General features: G+C 39.3%; 1 protein-coding gene across 7 annotated transcripts in view; it reads left to right on the top strand.

Annotated features, from left to right (window-relative positions):
* The first annotated feature begins 221 nt into the window (after window positions 1-221).
* The window catches only part of celf5a (cugbp, Elav-like family member 5a), a 364,846-nt gene continuing 353,425 nt past the window's right edge, over window positions 222-11,642 (top strand). For all 7 annotated transcript variants that reach the window (XM_042303708.1, XM_042303675.1, XM_024396321.2 and 4 more), the window contains exon 1: window positions 222-659. In XM_042303708.1, the coding sequence (XP_042159642.1) occupies window positions 302-659 (358 nt within the window). In that variant the 5' untranslated portion in view covers window positions 222-301. The remainder of the gene's footprint in view (window positions 660-11,642) is intronic.

Genomic DNA, 11,642 nt, shown 5'->3' with positions numbered 1-11,642 from the left:
TAACATACCAGTCTGAACATTGTATTTTTCAATAGCGGTCTTAAAAAATGTTTTTAAAAACATATTACATTTTTTTCCCCATAAATTCCTTCTTTTGAATAAGTTTTGCAATGTTTTGAAATGCGGGGGTTTATTTTGAAGGTTACCTCATTATCATAGAAAAGTGATGTCATCGTTAGTGCTGCTAACAGAATAGTATTGTGTGTTAGATAGAAGGTGAGCCTGGTTTCCAGCTGAGTGCTTGCTCTCTCTCAGTGCGTGTTTGTGTTGTCATTATTATCCAGTGTGCTCCCAGCTCAGAATGGCCAGATTCACTCAGACTGAAACAAGAAGGCAGCAGCAATCACATCAGCCCCATCCCGCTCACACCAGCCTGGTTTTCACTGGACCTGGGGCACCACCTACCGAACAACCACTACTACTTATCCCTCACCAGCACCAGTACTCCCAGATCACATTTCCTAAACCCATGAACGGGTCAGAATCCATTTCCATTCATCCGGAGAGCGGCAATATGAAAGACCAAGATGCCATAAAGCTGTTTATCGGGCAGATACCGCGGAACTTAGAGGAAAAAGACCTGAAACCTCTGTTTGAACAGTTCGGGAAAATCCACGAACTGACAGTTCTAAAGGACCGATACACCGGCATGCACAAAGGTAACGTGTGCCCCCCCCCCATCCAATGGCATATAGCAAAGCCTAATACAATTAGCTGTATTTCGTTTAATTACAATATTACGTAGCCTTCAATTGCCAGTCGAATGGCTGGCGACTCTTGCATTACGCACCATTTTTTGTGTGTGTGTCTAACTCAACATTTAGCTCTCTAAATGATTGTGGAGAATTGTAGGAATAATTATTGCATACTATTTTTCGTCAAACATGCATGATAACCTAGGCTACTTTTAATCATCGTGGTCTCATGTTCCCAAATATTCTAATGTGGCCATGGGCATGCACATATGGAGATTTCATAGTTGTAGTGATCTCGCGCTGATTCTTAGCTTATATTATTGCTTTCACGCATACACATCCAAACGACTTGAGTGTTTACAGACTTCAAACGTGATAATATTTCATATAAATGTATCCAATGTATTTGTATTTTCATAACGCTCTCTCAGAACTGGGGCAGAGGCGCTTAAAAGGGATACATTTTAAAAGAGCCTCCCCTTGACTCTCCCAAATTGTAGGTACAGGCAGCATCCTTTATTTATCCATATGCTTTCTGTAACACCCCACCATGTGCTGCTCAAGTAGAAGCTAAGCCCAAGACCAAACAAATTCGGTGCCAAAATGTACAAAATAGGGACGCAAGGACTGTCAAGAGATGACAAACGTTTACTGCGCGCAGCCAGCAGTGTTGCTGCTGCTATGGTGTGTTGCCATGTTGGGTTTATGGAGGTGGATGTAAATAAGTCACCAACAAATAGACAATGTTAAACGGATAGTTTGGGATTTAGTCAACGATTCCCTTTATCCCCATTGGCGGATGAACTCGTGGATACCATTTTTATGTATTTGCATTGAATTATGAAGGAAGTGAGAGGTAGTTTTGCTAGCGTTAGCACAATGGCTGGAAGTCTACAGGAACAGCTAGCGTGCTACAGTAGCAGTCATTGCGTTAATGCGTGTTAGAAACTTCCTTCAAACTGCATTGCCAAAATCCCAAACTATCCCTTTGAAGATACGCTATGCAGAAACTCTCCAACATTTCTTGTTGCTGAAATTCTAATAGTTCACCTAATTTCAGTTTATGTGACAAAACAAGCAAGTATAATGTAAAAAATCATTGTACCATCTACATCGCTGTGAAATATATTTTGCATAACCAAAAGTATTGTATTTTCAGCTGTTTGAAGATGGCATACAAAACTGAACGTGTAAGACACTAAAACAAAACTTAAGGGGAGCATAGAAATAGCCCAAATAGAACAGATCTACTGCTTCTTAGACTTGCTTTCAATGACATATCTATAACACATTTCTATTTTCATTTGACCTTTATTTAACTAGGCAAGTCAGTTAAGAACAAATTCTTATTTTCAATGACTGGCCAGGAACAGTGGGTTAACTGCCTGTTCAGGAGCAGAACGACAGATTTGTACCTTGTCAGCTCAGGGGTTTGAACTTGCAACCTTCCGGTTACTAGTCCAACACTCTAACCACTAGGCTACCCTGCCACCCCTCTATGTGAATTTGGTCTTGTCGTGCAAAAATGTACATACTGCAGCTTTAAGATTCAATGTTTGTTTTCTAATGCAGTGTAGGGCATCGTCCATCATCATCATCATCATCTTCATCATCATCATCAAACTTCTTCATGGAAACTGTAGCCACCAATAACTAAGAATTCTTGATGTTCATGGATCATTTGGCCTACATAGCATACTTCCATGAATTTAGTGTAAAACCAAATGCTGTCCAGACACCAAGATCTAAAAAAAATCTTTACAATCACACAATTGTGATTAATGATCAAATAAGGCTATAATAAGTTGAAATATGCACCATATTAGTCGATATTTCCATCAATGGGAATTGGGCCTCCGTTGCTGTCCATGGTCCTGACAGCCCAAACGCGTTGAGCAGGAAAGGATATGGCAGAATCAGTTGACTTGTGACCAAATGAAGGCTCTGAGATAAAGGCTTTCCCTTCTTAGCAGGTGAATGTCTATGTGATATTGAGAAATATAAACATCACAGGTAATCTTTTAAATGCCACTTCTGACACATTTTAACAGACACTCTTACCCAGAGCGAATTACAGGAGCAATTAGGGTTAAGTGCCTAGCTCAAGGGCACATCGGCAGATTTTTCACCTAGTCAGCTCAGGGATTCACACAAACAACCTTTCAGTTACTGGCCAAACGCTCTTAACCGCTAAGCTACTTGCAGCCACCTGGCATTATTATGCCATTATGTTCACTCATTTCTGCCATTCCAAATAGGCTACGATGAACATGACGCGTTTACATTTCTGAAAGTAAAAATATAATTATAGACATACTGCATTATGGACAATGTCTTGATGGGTGTACAACATTATCAACCCAAAATCACGTTTGACATTATCCACAGGTGCGATAAGGCTGGTCAAATGTAAATCACATTTGTGATTTCTGATGTCAAACTGTATCTGGTGTAAGTGATGAGCCACACCTAGAATATGTCCCTTCCAATGTGTCTCTGTTAATGAAGTGAAATAACTAGCCAGTAATCATTCAGCTCATGCTATGCCAAATGTCTCTCTCACCTATGGTTGGTGATCAAAAGTCAGAGGTCAATAGCTAGAGAGGACTCTAGTATGCCCCACACCTACATATGGCTATACTTCTGTGAGAGGTGTTTGTTTGTGTGTGTGTGATTGTCTGTATAATAGGAGTATTTCTCAACCTCACACACTAGACAGTATTTGTGTGCAAAGAATAAAACATTATTGCACTGCATTACATAAGGATTGCAGTACTTGGTTCTGGTTCTCAACAAACTGTTGTGTTATAATTGAAGTCAGGCCCTGAATGGTGGAATGCGTATGGAATATATGAGTAGAATTTCTCTGTGTGTCAGAAAGATGATTCACTGATGAGTCTTGAATTGTACATTGACAAAAGTCGTGACATCAACAGCTGTAGTTTACAATGTACTGGTTCGATCTCTTTCATTTATTATCTTCATCAATTTGGCACATTTATCATGACATTTTACAAAGTTATTGTCAATTAAAACAAATTCCTGAAAATGTTCTATGCAAAAGCTTTCAATAACAAGTATTTTTTGCGTTTATTCTTAGTACTGTGGGTTTATGCCTTCCGTGCTGAAATACCCCTGTTAACTTTATGCCTTTGTTGTTTTATCGTACGGAAGTCGCATAAGCATTTTACCTCAAACTAATTAGTGAAGGAATATTACTAAAGATAAAACATTTCCTCTTAAATTAATCAATGTAAATGTATAGATTTTATTTGGAACATGGCCATTTCTGTGGAAATATTATACAATCAATGCTACATTCTTGTTAGTGAATACTTACTTCCTCAAATATGACAAGCATCGTCTCTGCTATTATGTGATAATAAAATCAAATTGAATTACCTATCTCATCAACTCATTTAACGGATTAAATTAGTCATTCTCCAAACAATAATAAAAATGATTAGTACTCCCATTCAAGTAAATCATTTTAGAGGTCAGACCCAAAATATTAATGTCAAAGTCAATTTTTATTCTTATTCATTCATGTCAAATAGCCAGGGTTTAGTTGAATCAGTTTACTTGGAATGTAATAAATCCTGGCCACAAAATTTCCAGTATGAAATCATCCTAGTACTAGTCCTCTGCACTTCACTGGTTTTTCTATTGTCAATGCTTTATAAACGAAAAAGGATTAGGAATGTCATCTAATAGTTTAATTGTTCCTCAAAATTACACACGCGAACGCACACGCGAACGCATACGCACGCACGCACCCACACATGCGCACCCACACACACGCGCGCACACACACACACACACACACACACACACACACACACACACACACACACACACACACACACACACACACACACACACATTTTCCAGAGAAGCAAAATTGCATTCATCGAACCAAAATGGTCCTTACATTACTGAGTAGTTGTGTGTCATATTTTGTCATTTTGATTTACATTATATTCATAGTCTGTTGTTTTCCTCCCTTCCATCCCTTCGACCGATTCTTTCTGGTAATCCATCAGGGAAAACAAGGAATTTGTTTGTGAAGCGTGATAATAATGCGTGGCTATAATAACTTGACTCGAGAGGATTAGCAAATGTGCATTGTCTGAAGCTTCAGTCTCTCGGGTGATCAGCTGCTAGTCTCCCTAAACAGTGGCTGCCTTCGCCAATTAAACATGCAGTCTAGTCTCCCTCTTCAAATGATTTATTCTGCCTGTACTGTCGATGGCCAGCTATTTATTGTCATCCAATTGGTATTAATAGGTCGACTATTTCCTGATGTTGGATTTATCACTCACAGTGAAAACTTCTCCTGTTGTTTTTAATTAGGCTACACTCACACAACAGGCTTTCAGTTTAATATTCATTTTTCTCTGTGTGTGTGAAGGCTACCTGAAGGTTGCAATTGTATTTTTCTTGATTTTTGAGGTATGCTAGCAGTTTAATTATTTGCGGACTCGCATATGAAAAGCACACACAGCCATTTTCAAATGTATTTTTCTGTGTTGTTCTGTGGCTAGTAAGAGGGTTATTGTTGCATAGGTTGTGTCAATCTTATCAGATCTGCTTTTGAATACAGATACAGGTTTAGCTGTGTAGACTGAAACACACACACACACACACACACACACACACACACACACACACACACACACACACACACACACACACACACACATACACACTTGATGAGAGGAGGATGGGTGGCAGGAGTGATTCAGCATACTGGACAGGCAATACAAACATGTCTGTTCTCATCTGCCTGCTGAGTATCAATATTAAGCTAGTGTCAGGAGGATCATTGTGTTAATGCATTTATAAATGGACCAAAGATATTGCCGTAGACTCAAGCCAGTCAGAAGCACATTAAATCATAGGAATAATCTAATGAAATATTTATTCAAGTTACATTTTTTTCTTCCCCACTCTGATGGATGGGCTCCACAGTGGGGGTAGTAGCCCAGCAATAATGGAGAGATGGAGGGAGGCAGATTCAAGCTACAGGGTGCTGTAAGAGCATATAGGCCCACCCAAATCAAATGGTATTAAAAAGAGACAAGACCAGTATCCCCACTGAGATTATGTAACTGTACCAGAGTGTTGACAAAAACAAATCTAGAAATCTTTCCAAACCTCTCATACAGTATGTGATTTAAAGGGATGCCCCTCTCCTCCATATTGAAGCTGCTCATATGGAAGGAGCTAAGGATCACGGCGCTGCGCCAAGGTATGACAGGAACCCCTCTGGGAAAACAGATGGGAGCAAATGTACTTACAGGTAATTGCCAAAATAAAGGAAACACTTGAGTAAATGAGAAATACAAAGTAAATTGAAAGCAGGTGCTTCCTCACAGGTGTAGTTCCTGAGTTAATTAAGCAATGAACATCCCATCATGCTTAGGATCATGTATAAAAATGCTGGGCAGGCCCAGTTGCCCATTTTTTTGGCTACCATGGCTATGCCACAGCACAGAAACTGCTTTATAGAAATTCAGTAAATAACTTCTGTTGGCTGCCGGTGAATGCTCTATTCTAGTTCTTTGGGATCTCAGTGCTGGGTTTAATACTATTGATCGTAACATCCTTGTTGACCGGCTGGAGAAGTGGGTGGGAATCTCTGGCGTTTCCCTCGACAGGTTCAGGTCATATCTACACTACCACCGTTTGCCTTGATGACAGCTTTCCACACTCTTGGCATCAAAGCAAAGCTGTCATCAAGGCAAAGGTTGGCTGTTTGAAGAATTTCAAATAGAAAATATATTTTTATTTGTTTAACACTTTTTTGGTTACTACATTATTCCATATGTGTTATTTTGTAGTATTGATGTCTTCACTATTATTCTACAATGTAGAAAATAGTAAAAATAAAGAAAAACCCTTGAATGAGTAGGTGTTCTAAAACTTTCGACCGGTAGTGTATGTGGCATACTTTTCTCAGTGAGCATGGGTATCATCCCCAGCACCTATTCACTATGGTGTACCTCAAGTCTGGGTCCCGTCCTTTTCCCCCATGTACATACTTCTGCTTGGTGACATCACCCGCAATCATAACACTCAGTTTCATTGCTTGACGGATGACACACAGCTTTATTTACCAATCAGACCCATTAACCAAGCTAGCATAGCTAACCATCAAAGTGCTTCTACACCTGCATTGCTTGCTGTTTGGGGTTTTAGGCTGGGTTTCTGTACAGCACTTTGAGATATCAGCTGATGTACGAAGGGCTATATAAATAAATTTGATTTGATTTGAAAGTGTCTTGCTGACATAAAATGTTGGATGTCTGACCATTTTCTCCAGCTTAATGGTAGCAATCAGAGGTTGTTTTATTTGGAACCCACCTTGCTATAACCCAGATTGTAAATAGCTTTGGTCATTTGTTCATCAATGTAAAGCCTAAGGCAACAAACCTTTGTCTTCTTTGACCCTGACCTAAAGATCAAGCTGCATGTAAAGAACATTGTCCAGTCTTGCTTTTATCATCTAAGAAATATAGCTAAAATAAAGTTAAACATGCTTTTACAGTTCATTCAGAAAGTATTCAGACCCCTTTACTTTTTCCACATGTTATGTTACAGCCTTATTCTAAAATGGATTAAAAAAATATATATTATAATCAATCTACACACAATACCCCATAATGACAAAGCAAAATCACATTTATAAAAATGACAAAGCAACAGCAAATTTATAAAAAATAAGTAGAAATATCACATTTACATAAGTATTCAGACCCTTTACTCAGGACTTTGTTGAAGCACCTTTGGAAGCGATTACAGCCTCAAATCTTCTTGGGTAAGATGCTACAAGCTTGACACACATATATTTTGGGAGTTTCTCCCATTCTTATCTGCAGAAAAGCTCTGTCAGGTTGGATGGGGAGCGTTGCTGCACAGCTATTTTCAGGTTTCTCCAGAGATGTCAATCGGCTTCCATCTGGCCACTCTACCATTAAGGCCTGATTGGTGGTGCTGCAGAGAAAGGTTCTGGAAGGTTCTCTCATCTCCACAGAGGAACTCTGGAGCTCTCTCAGAGTGACCATCAGGTTCTTGGTCACCTCCCTGACTAAGGCCTTTCTCCCCCGATTGCTCAGTTTGCCCAGGTGGGCCAGCTGTAGGAAGAGTCTTGGTGGTTCCAAACTTCTTCCATTTAAGAATGATGGAGGCCACTATGTTTTTGGGGACCTTCAATGCTGCAGAAATGTTTTGGTACCCTTCCCCAGATCTGTGCCTTGACACAATCCTGTCTCTGAGCTCTACGGACAACTCTTTTGACCTCATGGCTTGGTTTTTACTCTGACATACATTGTCAACTGTGGGACCTTATATAGACAGGTGTGTACCTTTCCAAATCATATCCAATCAATTGAATTTACCACAGGTGGACTCCAATCAAGTTGTAGAAACATCTCAAGTATGATCAATGGAAACAGGATGCACCTGAGCTCAATTTGGAGTCTCATAGTAAAATGTCTGAATACTGGTGTAAATAAGGTATTTTTGTTTTACATTTATAATACATTTGCAAAGATTTTGAAGAAAATGTTTCTTGCTTTGTCATTATGGGCTATTGTGTGTAGATGAGGAACATTTTTATTTAATCCATGTTAGAATAAAGCTGTAACGTAACAAAATGTGGGAAAAGTGAAGAGGTATATAGAGGTATATGAATACTTTCCGAATGCACTGTAGGCCTTTCTCAGGATATCTAATAAGTCAATATCTGGAGGGAATCCAAAAATAATTTGTGCATGAAAGAAAAATATGGAGTTCATATTGAGCATTTGCTGAAAATTCAGAAATGCATCAGAAATCATCCTTATTTTCAGCATACCAAAAAGCATATCAAGATCAGGATATGGACCTCAGCCAAGAGAGGCATCTCTGGAATCAATCTAGCCTATTATCTGGAATGTGCTGAGAAAACACAGATATGCGATGTATACAGTCAGTATTTGTCAACATGAAGAGAGAAAATAGGATGTCTCTTATCTCAGGATATTGTGAATGAATACGTGTCCGGCCTTAGGAAATATGTGATATTCGGAGTAATCCCTATGTCAGAAAGACATCTGGATTCAGAATATGTCAGGATATGGTGCAAATCCACAAAACTACAAATATGCATTGGAAATGCTTGAATAGCTCTAGAATATCAAAAACGAATCATGTTAATATATGTAGCCTTTTCACCCAGTGTTGTTGCTTTCAGAGGGTGCTTAGAGTAGGGACACGGGCAAGTCTAAAACATGGACTGGCTTTTGAGACGTTGTCTGATAACCCTTCTAGTTCCAACTACATGCATATGAAATTAATTGGGTTCCCATTAACCTTGGTTGTGGGTGATTTCACAGTGGTGGTTTTGCAGCCGTTGTCTGGACTGGAGGTCACCATCAAGGATGTCTGCGGTATTAAGGCTTGGGTTGGATGACCATTTGTGTTCGGTTTTATTTTACACCCCTTATTCACAGTTTATTTTGTTTCGGGATGTGATTTGGTCATGGTGCCACAGAGTGATGAAGAAAGCTCTTGAGTATGCTTTGTAATTTATACATTTGAGTTTGGGTCCATGTTGTAACATCACAGAATGTTTTTGACAGTGACGTCACTGATTTTGTGGTAGCCTTCAGAAAGCATTCACATCCCTTGACTTTTTCACATTTTGTTGTGTTACAGCCTGAATTTAAAATGGATTAAATTGAGATTGTTTGTCACTGGCCTACACACAATACCCCATGATGTCAAAATGAAATGATGTTTTTCTACATTTTACAAATGAATTACAAATTAAAGCTGAAATGTCTTGAGTAAATAAGTATTCAACCCCTTTGTTATGTCAAGCCAAAATAAGTTCAGGAGTAAAAATGTGCTTAACAAGTCACATAATAAGTTGCATGGACTCTGTGTGTAATAATAGTGTTTAACATGATTTTTTAAATCACTATCTCATCTCGGTACCCCACACATACAATTATCTGTAAGGTCCCTCAGTCGGGCACAGATTCAACTACAAAGACCAGGGAAAACATCCAAGGTCTTTGGGGTTGAATCTGTGCTTGAAAATCACTGCTCGACTGAGGGACCTTCCAATTATCTGTATGTGTGCGGTACCGAGAAAATCACGTTAAACACTTTTATTACACACAGAGTGATGAGCCCATGCAACTTATTATGTGACATGTTTACTCCTGAACTTATTTAGGCTCGCCATAACAAAGGGGTTGAATACTTATTGACTCAAGACATTTCAGTTTTAGATTATTTATATATTTGTAAAGATTTTGAGAAAACAATTCCACTTTGATTTTATGGGGTATGGTGTGTAGACCAGTGACAATAATTTTAAATTGAATCCATTTTAAATTCAGGCTGTAACACAACAAATGTGGAAAAGGTCAAGGGGTGTGAATACTTTCTGAAGGCACTGTATCTTACTATTATAACACCAACTGTGCAACTTGAATCATTTGTCAGTAAATAAGAAATGAAGAATGTATTTTTCTTATTTATTTAACCTTTATTTAACCAGGAAATGCTTTGATTTAAAAATCGTTGTATTTCAAGGGAGACCTTGCACGAGTCGCTTTTAATTCATTAACGCTTTATTGTTCGCTTTGTTTGGCTAAGCATGACAGCAAAGTAAGATGAAGATACATTTCCAAAGAGGAAATGATTTAGGTCACTAAAATACATGCAATAATAACTAGTGAGCTAGTTGAACATGTTTTAATCTGCTGACTTCTCTCTTTAAAAGACATAGATGGTAGGGCGGTAAAGGTACAGCACCTTCTCACCCATACCCAAAGGTCACCTTTATTCCACTAAGTAGGAGGATAGAGGCCTATCTACACTGAGTGTAAAAGAAAACAGGAACACCTTCCTAATGTTGAGTTGCATCCTGTTATGCCCTTACAACAGCCTCAATATGTCGAGGCCTTGACTCTACAAGGTGTCAAAAGCGTTCCACAGGGATACTGGCCCATGCTGACTCCAATGCTTCCCACATTTGTGTCAAGTTCTTGACACACTGAAGCTGGTGTGCCTGACACCTACTACCATACTCCATTCAAGGGCACTTACATATTTTGTCTTGCCCGTTCAATGGCACACATACACAATCCATGTCTCAATTGAGACATCATAGCTTTCAACTGGATTCACCTGCTCAGTCTCTATCATGTTCCTAATGTTTTGTACATTCAGTGTATTTTGGATGGTGCTTCCTAAAGGACTGCCATATCCTGCAGAGCAGAGTACTACGGGAGAAAGCGGGCAAGGAGAAAGGAGGAGAGCGAGAGTGATGATGTTTCAGTGAGAAATGCTCTCTGCTCTTTAACGTTGTGTTTGAGGTTGGCCAGGAACCGACTCATTTTTAGAAGCTGGGGAAATAAAATAACAACATTATGGGGATTTAAATGTAGTATTTAAAAAAAAAAATCCCTCTCCATTTTGGAACGCTTCAGGAGAAGTCATGTGATAAAGCCTCTTTGGTCCAAGCTGGAGAAAATAATAAGATGCCTGTTATTTGTCTTTTTCCCAGTGTTGAACCCGCTGATGCCCTGTTTTAGTAAAAACAATGAGAGATTAGTCAAGCCATCCCAGCTCTTAGAATGCCAAATGACAGTAGTGATGAGCCTTGATGCAGGCCCAGAGATGTGTGTAGAGTGGCCAGTATCAGTCAGGCAGACATGACAGAAAGGGATGGGAGGGAGCACAGCCACACGTATTGTATGCAGACAGACAGAGAAGGGGACAGAAGACAAGTGACAGATGGACACATGGGCAGGCACAATGGATTAGTGGAGTGAGAAAGATGAAGTGATTGTCAGAGCAGCAAAAACAAAGTGTTGCTTCGATCCTAAGGTGTTGTGTTTAGAGTGACAGCTGGGGACAAGGAGTAGTCTTCAGACAGGTTTAAAGCTA

This window comes from Oncorhynchus tshawytscha, linkage group LG01 (genome assembly GCF_018296145.1).
Source record: "Oncorhynchus tshawytscha isolate Ot180627B linkage group LG01, Otsh_v2.0, whole genome shotgun sequence".
Taxonomy (NCBI): domain Eukaryota; kingdom Metazoa; phylum Chordata; class Actinopteri; order Salmoniformes; family Salmonidae; genus Oncorhynchus; species Oncorhynchus tshawytscha.
This window is presented reverse-complemented; position numbering and strand designations above follow the sequence as displayed.